Here is a 12,682-nt window from a genome sequence, read left to right as displayed (position 1 = left end):
CACCTATTTTTGTATGGTGGCAGCCTACAGCTGCGGACGCGTAGTAATTGCTGTATTCTGTGGCAGTGCAAACATATTTTTGTGCATGCCACAAACAAGACTACTCCCTCAGTTCACAAATATAAAATGTTTTGTATATTTCAACGTAGACTACATACGGGCTGAAATGAGCGAACAAAACACACTAAAACATGTATATACATCCGACTCACAAAATGGTTAGAACATCTTTATACTCCCTTCGTCCCATAATACAAGACGTTTTTGCGGAGGTTGTATTTGTAAACAGAGGGATTTTTCTTTTTCTTTTTGAGAACAGAGAGAGTATTTCCCAACAACTCTTTCTACACACCTAAAGCCAACGAGGCTAATTTTACCAAGAAGCTTATTTCAAATTAGAGTAAAATAAATAAACAACAAGCAGACTTCGACAACCTGTTGTTTAAAGAACTAGAGTAAAACCTAGCAAAATTTACTCACGACATCCTGGTTTCATATGAAATTAACTTATACGAAGTTGCGAGCATCTCATAAAGAACATCACAACTTGACGAACTTGGCAACGAAAAGTCCACTAGTTTGTGACGTCGCGGGATCGAACCGCAAGGTTTTCTGGATGCCGCCGCTTCTGCAGGGCCAGCTATCGGCTGGATTGATCTTTAGCAGCTCTGCAGGTTGCAAACCCAACATGAAACATCCATTATAGAAGTGATAATCAACATATATATTAGATGAAGGCATGTAGCAGGACGTCTGTACCTGCTGAAGGATGTTTTGAGAGGAATTGCTGAACCACATTCTCGTTTTGTGCAACAGTCAAGCTATTCGAAGACAAACTGTTAGTCATGCGACAGTATGAACTATAAACTGTACCGAAATTCTATGCACGGTAAAGGCTAGACTACTGAGACGCAATTGAGGACTAGATTTGCATGTGAAGAGATACGCACCTGCAAGTACTATAGACAAGTGATCCGCCTGTTTTCAATAATTTAAAACCATTTGTGAGAAGCCCTAACTGCATAAGATCATCAAAGTTCAGTAAATATCAAACATAAGCTTCTCATCTACTCCCCGTGTCCCAAAATATGTGTCGCTGATTAAGTAAATAAGTGTTGCTGATCTAGTACAACTAACTTTGTACTAAATCAGCAACACTTATTTTGGGACGGAGGGAGTAGCTAATTGTTGGATACAGATTGCTCGGTCAAGAGCCATTCAAGCAAACATCAAGAACGAAGTAGTACCTGAAGATGAAGTAGGTTGCCAGTTCTTTCTACGTTGAGTACACGGCGGTCTAATGTTTTCCATCCCCAGAACTCAAACTTCTGAATGTGTTTTATCGATCCATCATGAGTACATTCTGCATCCACTAGGACCTGCATGCATTCCATCCAAAGGGACAAATGAGATGATACAAGTTGCCGAATAAGTTGCAGTAGAATATTCCAACCTCAAACATAAGCTGCATCTGATAGAGTTCTATAAAGTGCTTCAGTACTCTTTCAGAAGGTGAAAAGTGTTCCCTCGTCCTCAACAGAATGAGTGAAAGGTACACTTTTTAGAGCTAATTGACAGTCTGATTTGCAACTACATGTGGAGTTGGCTATGAAGGCTTAAAAAAATCAATGGCACAACGTAGATCATGCATATTTCCACTTCTTTTTACTAATCAAAGTCACAGAGTACTTGTGTAGTTCAGTAACGATAACACTAGCAGTTTACAAAATAACACAAGCAAAGGAATACCTTATCATACCCAGATGTACAGGCAGCAGCATCAGTTGATGGGTGAAGAACATAACGTTTTTGCAATCCAACTAATCCTGAATCTTTGCCATAGTATATCAGTTCAGGTTCGGAAGTTGATGGTAGATGAGGTGAACCGGCTGCTTTTGCCTTTTTAGACTTCTGTCTGTCTTTCCATGATCTCTTTGAAGTCCATTCTGAGAATATGCTTCCATTATCCTCAATTCCAACAAAAGCTGTGACAAAGAGCATGAACTCAAAACAAGCTAAATCATTCATACGTGCAGAAGAAGTAAAACAAAAGCGGGACTGGATTCTTCTGCTGAAAATACCTTCCATGCTCCCCAGATTGGAGTTCACAGGCAATATGGAAAACGAAGTCCCATCAGCAACAAAGAGTCGACTACGATCTCCAAGAGAATACTTCTGCAACATCGTACGACAGGCTGCAAGACGGTGCTTTGCAACATCAACACCAGTCAAAGAACCTGAGCTACCAAGCATATCTGCAAGCATGCAAAGCTTTGCACCTTGCATGTCATATAGATGAAAGGTTAGTATATCGCTGAATAAAAATCCAACAGATAGCAGAGGTCTAACACAAGCTACAGGATCCATAGCAAACAAATCCCTTATAACAAACCAAACAACATCATCACAAGGACGGGGAAATATGTGTTGAACTAACACTACTATATTGGACATGTTGGAGAATAAAATTCAACATATGAACCAAACTAGACACCGAACCGGTCCATCAAACAACAGGAATGTAAAACCCCACTCTCCTAGATGCAACATACCTGTCATACTTGAAACTGTATTTTTGTATGATATATCTAAAGATCAACAATCAGGAAAGGCTTTCCATGTTTTTATGCCCTTGAGAAAACTAGGTCCTGACATATTGGTGATACATGTCGCCCACACAAATATTTGGCAGGGGTGCTCGTTTATGATTGTAGGGTAGACATTGGCTCTAAGAAAACATTGGTCTAGTGTGTACTTGAAGTATATTAAAAACAGTTACCTGGTGCAGCACAGAGGTCAAGAACATGGTCTCCTGATTGAACATCGAGTGCTAAGATGGCAGCTCCAGAAGCTGCATCAATCCCATAGATCTGAAATGTTTTTAAAGATGTTTAGATGAAGCAAAATGTCACGCACAGAAGAGTGCATGATAAGAACATGACAACACGGTAGATTTTTTACTGGGAAATTTCAGCTTCTCCTACAATTAACAACAAGTGTGTCACTTTGGCTTTATGAGAGAATCCGTTACAAATCAGGTGGCAACCACAAAAGTGCCATGAGATTTAACAGCTTCAGCTTAATTTGTAGCATGATGGCATCACCAAACTGTTAGCGGTTCGAGCATTTGGTCTCTTATACTAATAAACAATAAAACATAATGTTATTCGATTGCTATCGAGGATAAATTGCCTCAGAGAACACTTGACAAAAATCTAATAACAAGCACATTAACATCATATAGCCGCATACAATTAGACTAGGCTGAGCAACATGGGTCAGCTTCAAAACAATCGTGACAAAAGTTTCTCCTCACCTTCCCTTGCTGATAAGCCTTGGATCCAGCAATCTGAATTTCAGGCGGGATCGCATAGAAGTCCGGCAGCCACGACACCCTCATGAGATCACACTTGAGCTCGCTTTCGATCTCTGTCACCACACTGGACTCCATGCCTGGTTTTAACCTAGGGATTTGAGAAACAAGTCAGGCTACTCTCCTCTCCTTTGTACCCTTCATGTGACGAATTGCTAGTGGATGGCAATCTTGGCGAGTGTGAAGGCTTGCCTCACCTGATGTAGCGCGGGATGGTGTCCGCCTTGGAGTAGAGCGCGGGGTCCAGGCCATTCTCGCCGAGGAACTCGAGAAAGGCCGCCGGCAGCGGCAGCGACGCTGGCGGCCGCTCTTCTCTGCGGTCAGAGGGCGGAATTTCTGGAGAATCCATCGCTCTCCAGAGTAAAGACACTGGACTCCTACTTGGGTCCGAAGGGGTGCGAGGTCTCCGGCAATGGTGGCGTCGGCCTCCTGCCCAAAGCGCGCAGAGGCGGCGCCGCCGGGAGGACTGGACTCGGGGCGCAACGCACGGTGTGGAACTTGGTTGATCTGGGCCCTAAGTTTCAGATCTGACGCTCGCAAAAGCATACTGGACTCGACCAAACCAGAGAGTCGGTTCGCTTTAGTCATGTACAGTACTAGTAATTCTGTAATTTGTTTGTCGAATGTCGCAGTCTCTTGATCAATAAGGCGCGATATTTCTCGAATTATCTTGAGCAGCACACAACAGAGGCAACGCAAATAATTACTGCAAAGGTGAGAAGAAACATATGGCCAAAATTTCTGCATGAATACATCATATATGCCTGGCGGCAAGTACATTTCCATCAACTTCCCGGCACAAGTAACAACCTCACCACACCGAGGCCCTGTCTGGAGGCAAGAATTTCGCCGGAATTTTACAAGGAACAATTCAATTTCCTCATGAATCAAGAAGTCACGGTTAAAAGCAAAAACCACGGTTCTGCCAGCCTCAGAGCTTCATGCCAAGCTTGACGCGGAGATGAGGCTGAAAGAGCTTCTTCGTGAAGAAGAATTAAAGTGGGCGCTGTGGGCCAAGGTCCGACGAGTTGTCCAGGGGACGCGAACACTCAGTTCTTCCACATGATCGCTAATGGCAAACACAGAAAGAAGAGGATCTTTCAGCTTGAACAAGATGAACGAACGATTCTAGGTCAGGAGAACCTAAAATTATACATTACTGAGTATTATAAGCAGTTGTTTGGGCCTCTAGAGGATAACTGTGTTTCTCTAGATGAGTCTAGGATTGAGGATGTTCCTCAACTTACTGCTGTTGAGAATGATATTTTAGCTGCTCCTTTTTCTGAGAAAGAGGTGTTTAAGGCCATATCGCAGATGAAAAAAAATAAGGCTCCCGGCCCGAATGGATTCCCGGCTGAGTTTTATAAAAAGTGCTGGCATATTATTAAAGGGGATCTGTTGCCGTTGTTCCATGATTTATTCTCTGGACAGCTTCAGCTTTTTCAACTGAATTTTGAAACGATAACCCTGCTTTCTAAGAAAACAGAGGCTGTGAGAATTGAGCAATTCAGGCCCATATGTCTTCTTAATGTTAGTTTCAAAAAATTTACCAAGGTCGGGACTAATAGGCTCACACAGATTGCGCATGCTGTGGTGCAGCCTACCCAAACTACTTTCATGCCGGACAGGAACATCCTCGAAGGGGTTGTGGTCCTTCATGAAACGCTCCATGAGATTCACACGAAAAAACTAAATGAAGTTGTTTTCAAGGTGGATTTCGAGAAAGCGTGCGATAAAGTCAAATGGCCTTTCCTTCAACAGGCCTTACGCATGAAGAGTTTTGATGAAGCTTGGCGACTCCAGGTAGAATCTTTCACGCAAAAAGGGAGTGTTGGAATTAAAGTGAATGACGACATAGGTCATTATTTCCAGACACACAAGGGCCTGAGACAAGGTGATCCAATGTCTCCTATTATGTTCAACATTGTGGTTGACATGTTGGCAATTCTGATAGGCAGGGCAAAGGAGGGCGGTCAGGTGGGTGGCTTGGTGCCTCATCTAGTTGATGGTGGTGTGTCCATCCTGGAGTACGCTGATGATACAATCATCTTTATGGAGCACGACTTGGCAAAAGCGAGAAATATGAAGCTGGTGTTATGCTTATTTGAACAATTGACCGGATTGAAGATTAACTTTAATAAAAGCGAGTTGTTCTGTTTTGGTAGAGCCAATGAGGAATAAGAGGCATATAGGCAATTGTTCGGATGCGAATTGAGGACATTACCTTTCACGTACTTAGGTATACTCATTCACCATCGTAAGCTGACAAACAGAGAATGGAAGTGCATCGAGGATCGGTTTGAGAAGAAACTGAGTTGCTGGAAGGGCAAACTCATGTCATATGGAGGCCGATTGATTCTTATTAATTCGGTGCTCACGAGTATGCCTATGTTTCTCTTATCTTTCTTCGAAATCCCAGTTGATGTTAGGAAAAGGCTGGACTTCTATCGATCCCGATTCTTCTGGCAGAGTGATGAACTAAAGAGAAAATACCGACTCGCCAAATGGGATATCATCTGTCGACCAAAGGACCAGGGGGGCCTTGGTGTTGAGAATCTTGAAGTCAAGAATAGATGTCTTCTCAGTAAGTGGCTTTATAAGTTATCAGTTGAGACTGGGGCCACGTGGGCGCAGATTCTCTGTAGTAAGTATCTGCAGTCCAAGACTTTGTCCCAGGCGACAGTGAGACCGACTGACTCGCCATTTTGGAAGGGGCTTATGAGAGTCAAAGCTGCCTTCTTTAATAGAACAAAGTTTATAGGGTATGGCAACACCACTCGCTTCTGGGAGGATACTTGGCTTGGTGAAACGTCGTTGGCACTTCAGTATCCGTCCCTGTATCGTATTGTTCAACGACGTGATGCTCTTGTTGCAACGATTATGCAGTCCATTCCCCTTAATATTCAGTTTAGGAGGGCGCTTGTTGGCGACCGGTGGGAAGCATGGCTTCATTTGGTGAGTAGACTGATGGAGGTTCAGCTATCTCATCAGTCCGATCAGTTGTGTTGGATGCTTACTAGGTCTGGAGAGTTCACAGTTAAGTCGATGTATATCGATGTCATTAACTCTATTGCTATTCCTAGTTCCAAAGATGTTTGAAAAGTCAAAGTTCCTTTGAAAATTAAAGTGTTTATGTGGTTTGTACATAAACAAGTCATTTTAACAAAGGATAATTTGGTTAAGCGCAACTGGATAGGATCTACTAGGTGTAGTTTTTGTGATCGGGACGAAACTATCAAGCACCTCTTCTTTGACTGCCCGTTGGCGAGAGTTTTGTGGCACACGGTGCATATTGCCTTTAACATTACTCCTCCGAATTCGGTCAGTACGTTATTTGGAACGTGGCTTGTTGGGATAGAGTCCGAAACAGCTAGACACATTCGCGTAGGAGTATGTGCTTTGTTGTGGGCAATTTGGAACTGCAGAAATGATTTGGCTTTTAACAGAACAACAAATATTCATTTTTTGCAGGTTTTATTCCGGGCTACTGCGCTGATCCGTACGTGGTCGTTAGTCACTCCGGCGGAGGCCAGGGAGCGTTTGGTTACTGGATCTGTCCGGTGGGAGATGTTAGCGCAGGATATCTTCAACTGGTTTGGATGGCGGTCATGTAATAGGATGGGTGATTAGTTTACCTATCTTTGTTATGCCAGCCGGTTGTGGCTTTTGGGCCTATTATTTTTGGCGTTGTGGCTCTTTGTGAGCTTGCCGTTATTTTGTTTTCATACTATAAGACCTTGTTGAACCTCTTTATTTATCTATAAATGTGGCCATATGCATTGTTGAACCTCTTTATTTATCTATAAATGTGGCCATATGCATTGTTCTGATGCAGAGGCCGGGGAGTCCCCTTTTCGAAAAAAAAATCAAAAAGTATATCCGCCTTCCAAACAGGATCTTAACAACTTCATTCGCAGAAAGAACATTCCACATATCATATGGATCTTTACTTTTTAAAACGGAATAGCTTCCGGAGACAATAAATGGACATGGAAAACGTGCAAGCTAAAAAAAAAGTTCACATATGGTATTCTTTCATATTTGAAGAAGTACAATGTGCATACAGACATACTTCATATACAAGGTCCATCTTGTTGGCAGGACCCTCCAAAGTAACGAAGTATACCAACAGAATCAGGTTGCATCTTTGGGAGCACCTGATGGATTTCTAAGACAACAAACACATCTACATAACCTAATTGACCTTTATGATGTGCCCGCCCTGTTCCGGGCAACAATAGTACAAATCAGTATGCTACCGTATCTTCCATATCATTGTACAAAATTTCCGGTCTTCCTGTTGATTTGTAGGAAGAATGTATCCATGGAGAGCTGGACAACTCTTAGCACAATCAAGAGCTCAATTCTCCTGGATCAACAGTAAATGCACCAACCGTCAGTATGTTCCGTGCATGACAGGTGCATGAATTGAAAGTTTTCGAACTTATATTACCTTCCCCCAAAAAATTCTGTCCAAGATCCCACTACCTTCGATGTTATGAAGATTCTTTTGTAGAGTTCAATGGTATCTCGACATGTCGAGGGCTTCCTGGGCTGACTTTGCTGTCAGCACCCTGCTGCTGGTTCACTTGGGGTTTAAGCTTATGATTGTTATATGCAACAACACCTACTATGGCTGTACATTGCAGAAAAATGGAGTCACCATCTAATCCACTTCTAAATGCAGTTCTTTGAAAAAAAATTCAAAAAGATGGCTCAAACCTAAAGTATTCACACAAAAAAAAGAATAACCCAGAAAATATCAGGTGCAGGTAATTTTTTAGCCAAAAATGTGCCCAAAGATGTCACAGAAATTATGAAGTTAAATAAGTCAGATTACGAGATTAATCAGTAGAATACCTATGGCATAGCCAACTATGTTTATGAAGGTAAGCTTTGTATCAGCAAAAATAGCAGCTGACAGCAGCACCACACTCCAATCTCTCACAACTCCAGTAACACGAGCTGTCAGTGCACTTGTCCGGGAAATGACAAGGAAAACTGACAGATTAAGTACGAATGTGCACATGCAGTTTAAGAACAATGTAACTGGTGGGAAGTTCCATGAAATACTTGCATCCATCTTTGGCTTCTCTAAGAACAACCAGGGAATGAACAGGCAAAAGGCACTGCAGGAAAGTCACAGATTAAATTATGAGAACAAACAGTAGTTTCAAGAATTAATCTGGGGAGCTGGTGGACAAGATACCTGCAAGGGCTAACATAGTACATCATGGATATCAAGTTCAGTCTAACACCCTTCTTCTTCAAAAATATCTCGATAAAGATAAGTCTAAGGGCCTCCGCTACAACTCCACCCATCTGATACACCACTCCGACCCAGCTGATTGTAATTTCACCAACAGAGGCCACAATAACTCCCACGCTGATGATAGACATGATAGCAAGCATTTTACAGTTCATTTCTTCAAGGCCAAATGCTGTTCCAAGGAGAAACACGGCTACAGGCACTGTAATGCTCAAGCAAAGAGTATATTAACATCAGTTCCAAAACTGATTACAACCTACGCTTTACCTTCTCAATCTAAAACCAGAGAGTGCACATACTTATTGCCTTCAACATCTGTGCAAATGCAACAGATATGTAGAGGTATGCACTGTTCCCTAGCCAAAGTGTCATTGCAAACATTGCTCCAATTGGAATGACTGAACTCACATATCTGAAATTTCAGGTGAGCTAGTTGGAAAAATAATACAATCCCAGTACTTTATTATGAATTGAACAAAGAATCTAATACAGGATGGGAAAGCAATAACGGCTGCAGGTCCGTGCTTCAGAAAAAGACCAGCATATTTCTTCTCACGAAGAGTGGTATCGAGTATGACTTATGACAGGAATAGTGCAGAGCTTCTTAGTGTGTGCTAGATGCAAATTTAATTAACGAAAATATCTACTGATGACCATCATGCTAGACTTTTAAGCCTCTGACTTGGCATTTTCTTATCGGTTTCCTCCTAAGTCACAGTCTTAACAATATGGTAAAACTCGCTCACTAATCCTGACAGCTAAAGCAGGCTAATGTACTTACACAACAAAGAGCAGAGCCCCCTGTTACTGTACTTGCTATCCACATATAGCCTGATGAAAACCAACCTCGCTATTTAAAATGAAGGGGTGGTGTTTGTGCAGCATCTTACGTAGACATGCTAGAATATGCTAATGTTATGGAAAATCCACAAATTATTCTTATCGGTTCATACATGGAGAGGCAGGCATTATGGATGTCTTAATCATGAGGTGATACGTCATGGAACATAATATACTGACAGAGAACAATTGAGAGAGTAAGAAACTACAATACAGCCTTATGAATTTTGTATTATCCAAGACTCACACATCTGTAGTCATTCCTTCATCAATCTTTATGACCTATAAAATATTATCAAAGTAAAAAAAAAGTAAGATTACGGATTTCTTGAACTTCTAGTAACTTGAATTCCAAACAGTATGAAGTCTTAGTTATTACACAGATTAGAGATAGATACGGCAACCATGTAAAAATTTGATGCTAGGTACCTTGAAAATCTTTGTAGCTGCAAAGCATACTACAGATGAGAAGAGCATATGCAGCAAAGTTAGTGCCACTGGATAGGGGAAGTTGATCTCTTTTGAGGATAGCACCCACTGCAAATCAGGACAAACAAAGCATTCAACAATGTTACAAAAAATATGAAATGGATATTTGCCACAGAAAAAGAATCCATCAGTACTTTTAAGCACATGAATGAAATTATGAAAGCACTCCAGAACTAATCATCCCAAATAGAAGTGTGTTACAAAGCGGGTTTTCAATCTTCTGAAGCAAGGGTTATCGATGTTTACACTTGAATTTGTACATACAGAAATGTCAGCATCACTATTTCTATTTGTACCACAATCTCTCTTGGAGTGTTGTTAATCTTTTTAGTATTGAGTTGGGCCAAAGAAATAAGGAGAGATAATAGAACAAAAGATAGTGCTTATTGCTCAATTTCCATGAATCATCATAGTGGAAGCAGATGCTATCCAGTCGGTCCAAAAAGATAGGCATCTTGAGAAGTGTCAATGAATTAATTTATATGTAGCACTTGGCATGGCCTGCAGATTGGAATTTTTTTTTTTGCAGCTCCACTTAAAGCTAATGGAACTCGGTGCAAAAGACCTCCATGAGCCTTACGTATCGGTGTACCAAACTAAACTAACAATATAATAGCAAAAGGGAGTCCAGTTACTTGTTATGGAAGCGATATGAGTTGTGACAAGAGAACCTGGGTCAACCCTTCGCATGAAAAAGGGGTCCAAGTTGAGTGGACAGCCCAAGCAAGCAACGAACTATTCCCAGATCTCAAGCTACTGGACTCAGAGGCAAAAAAAAAGGACCCAAACAGCCACCAATTTTGGACATAATCTGGTTATTCAGGTGGGTGATCGGCTTTAGAAAACTGATAGTCACCAATGAAACTCATTTTGATGAATTATGGGATCAACGCTTGATATCGCAAGTATGAGAACAGCCGAAGCTCAAAATCGCCTCCCTGGGTGTTTACAATCACACCCTCTTTAAACTGAAAACGCTTACGCTGCGGCAGAGACAACGAGACAGAGATCCGATCCATCACAAAAGCCCCCCTGACTCGCACGCATTCGAATCCAGCGCCAGAAGCTGGAAACACATCCGTCTCGTCTCCTCCGCACGGGGAGAGCAGCAATCGGATCAGCCAACGAATTCGCGGTGGACTGCACGCTAAAACCCTAGAAACCCAGGACGGCGCGGAGTCGCGTGACGCGGCCAGGCCAGACGCGAGAGAGACCGCATCCGTGTCGCGCAACCAGGAATGAGCAACCGCAGCGACGAAACTTGCCGCGGCTGGCAGGATCGCGGGGCGGTGGGCCGGAGACGCGGGGCGAGGAGGAGGATGAGAGGGGCTTGCCTTGTTGAAGAAGATCTGGCCGCCGGAGATGGCGATGTAGAAGAGGAGGTGGAAGTAGGTGACGGCGCCGTCCCGCCACGCACCCTTCCTCGGCGCCGGCGCCGGCGCCGCCGTCTCCAGCTGCTGCTGCTGCTGCTGCTTCCCGCCATTTCTCTCCATGGCTGGCTGCTGTGGGGGAATGGAGACGGAGAATCTGTCTCGCCGTCGGTCGGGGCGTGTGCGTCTCGAGCCGTTTTGCGGTTTTGCGACGGTGGTGGACTTCATATAAACAAAACAAAAGGAGAGTGCCTCGCGATTCGCACGTGGTTCAGACCGGCCCCCGTCTCCGCGCGGGCAGGCCTACGCGCCGTGCACGATCTGGGGCCCACCAGTCAGTGTCTTTAACGATATCAAAAAAATGTTAGAAAGCGAAGTCAGAACTTGGGCGAGTCAAACGAAAACGAAAGATGATTTCAGAGGTCAAATTTTAGGCGGAGCCTGCCAGATATCAGGACACACATGATCGGCAATTTATTGTATAAGTGTGTCACGACCACGGAGCCAGGGGGTCGCCGGCGGTGAGGTAGGGGAGATCAGAGAGGGTGAGGGCAACTCAAGGGAGAAGAGAGGAGCGTGAGGTAGAGACAGGGTAAGAAGAGGGGAATGAAGGCTCAGAGTGATTTCATTTCAAATTCAATGCTACAGTCCTCTTACACACGCCAGCCCACGAGAGATTACACGGCCCACCGGCCCACGCCTGCTACACGGCCCACTCGACACTACTTGACTTGTTTAAAACATTCCCGCCTTGACTCGACCAGCGATCACCTCGCACTGCCTCACCTAGGCACTTACAGTACCCGCCCCTGAAGAACCAGCGTGTCCTCATGTTGGTGCAGACGGAAACCGTGCTTTGAGCACCTCATAGTCCTCCCAGGTCGCCGATGCTGCTAGAAGTTTAGTCCATTTCACCAAGATTTGAAGATGGCTTGCATTTCCTTCTTGACCAGTCGACGATCCAGAATTTCCTCAGGACAAACTCCAGGAGCCGACAGGTCTATTGGCACAGGTAAGGTGTTAAACACTGGCATATGCTCAGGCACATGATTCTTGAGCTGCGAGATGTGAAAAAACGGATGCACTTGACTCCCCTTAGGTAGCTCCAAACGATAGGCAGCACCTCCAATCTTTTCTAGAATCTTGTAGGGTCCAAAGTACTTGAGTGCAAGCTTGCGGCAAGGGCGATTAACCACTGTCGATTGCACATATGGTTGCAGTCTCAGATACACCATTTCCCCAGCAGAGAACACTCTGTCAGAGCGTTTCTTATCCGCAAAATGCTTGTATTTGCACTGAGCATGTGCCAAATGATCCTTCAGAGTTGCTGTGTGCTGAGTG

General features: G+C 43.5%; 2 protein-coding genes across 3 annotated transcripts; both read right to left on the bottom strand.

The window, feature by feature from the left end:
* Window positions 1–236: 236 nt before the first annotated feature.
* Window positions 237–3,922, bottom strand: LOC123165639 (ribosomal RNA small subunit methyltransferase B). 2 transcript variants are annotated; one of them, XR_006483083.1, is made up of 9 exons: window positions 3,571–3,922; window positions 3,317–3,464; window positions 2,780–2,870; window positions 2,082–2,279; window positions 1,750–1,985; window positions 1,248–1,379; window positions 951–978; window positions 760–821; window positions 237–668 (listed from the first exon to the last, which is right to left on the bottom strand). XR_006483083.1 is itself a non-coding variant. In XM_044583330.1 (9 exons), the coding sequence occupies exons 1-9, from the start codon at window positions 3,720–3,722 to the stop codon at window positions 541–543; spliced, it is 1,215 nt and encodes a 404-aa protein (XP_044439265.1). In that variant the 5' UTR covers window positions 3,723–3,919; the 3' UTR covers window positions 237–540. The 2 variants fall into 2 exon arrangements, 1 of the variants encoding a protein (XP_044439265.1); XM_044583330.1 differs by having other exon boundaries at window positions 951–1,018; window positions 3,571–3,919.
* Window positions 3,923–7,379: 3,457 nt separating this feature from the next.
* Window positions 7,380–11,555, bottom strand: LOC123165640 (probable sugar phosphate/phosphate translocator At3g14410). Its single transcript, XM_044583331.1, has 8 exons — window positions 11,306–11,555; window positions 9,912–10,019; window positions 9,730–9,764; window positions 8,942–9,054; window positions 8,583–8,844; window positions 8,234–8,502; window positions 7,827–8,009; window positions 7,380–7,742 (listed from the first exon to the last, which is right to left on the bottom strand). Exons 1-7 carry the CDS (start codon window positions 11,462–11,464, stop codon window positions 7,870–7,872), a joined length of 1,086 nt encoding a protein of 361 aa, XP_044439266.1. The 5' UTR covers window positions 11,465–11,555; the 3' UTR covers window positions 7,380–7,742; window positions 7,827–7,869.
* Window positions 11,556–12,682: the final 1,127 nt, after the last annotated feature.

The sequence above is a fragment of the Triticum aestivum genome, chromosome 7D (assembly GCF_018294505.1).
Source record: "Triticum aestivum cultivar Chinese Spring chromosome 7D, IWGSC CS RefSeq v2.1, whole genome shotgun sequence".
Lineage (NCBI taxonomy): Eukaryota > Viridiplantae > Streptophyta > Magnoliopsida > Poales > Poaceae > Triticum > Triticum aestivum.
This window is presented reverse-complemented; position numbering and strand designations above follow the sequence as displayed.

Bases quoted from the DNA above. Each gene is read 5' to 3' on its own strand.
- LOC123165639 (XM_044583330.1), bottom strand. From the start codon at position 3,722: ATGGATTCTCCAGAAATTCCGCCCTCTGACCGCAGAGAAGAGCGGCCG. The intron at 2,280-2,779 runs GTAACTGTTTTT...ATGACATGCAAG, and splicing joins TGACCTCTGTGCTGCACCAG to GTGCAAAGCTTTGCATGCTT. The intron at 822-950 runs GTGCGTATCTCT...GTCTTCGAATAG, and splicing joins CTTGTCTATAGTACTTGCAG to CTTGACTGTTGCACAAAACG.
- LOC123165640 (XM_044583331.1), bottom strand. From the start codon at position 11,464: ATGGAGAGAAATGGCGGGAAGCAGCAGCAGCAGCAGCAGCTGGAGACG. The intron at 9,055-9,729 runs GTGAGTCTTGGA...CTGAAATTTCAG, and splicing joins GAAGGAATGACTACAGATGT to ATATGTGAGTTCAGTCATTC. The intron at 8,845-8,941 runs GTATGTGCACTC...TGAGCATTACAG, and splicing joins ACAGATGTTGAAGGCAATAA to TGCCTGTAGCCGTGTTTCTC.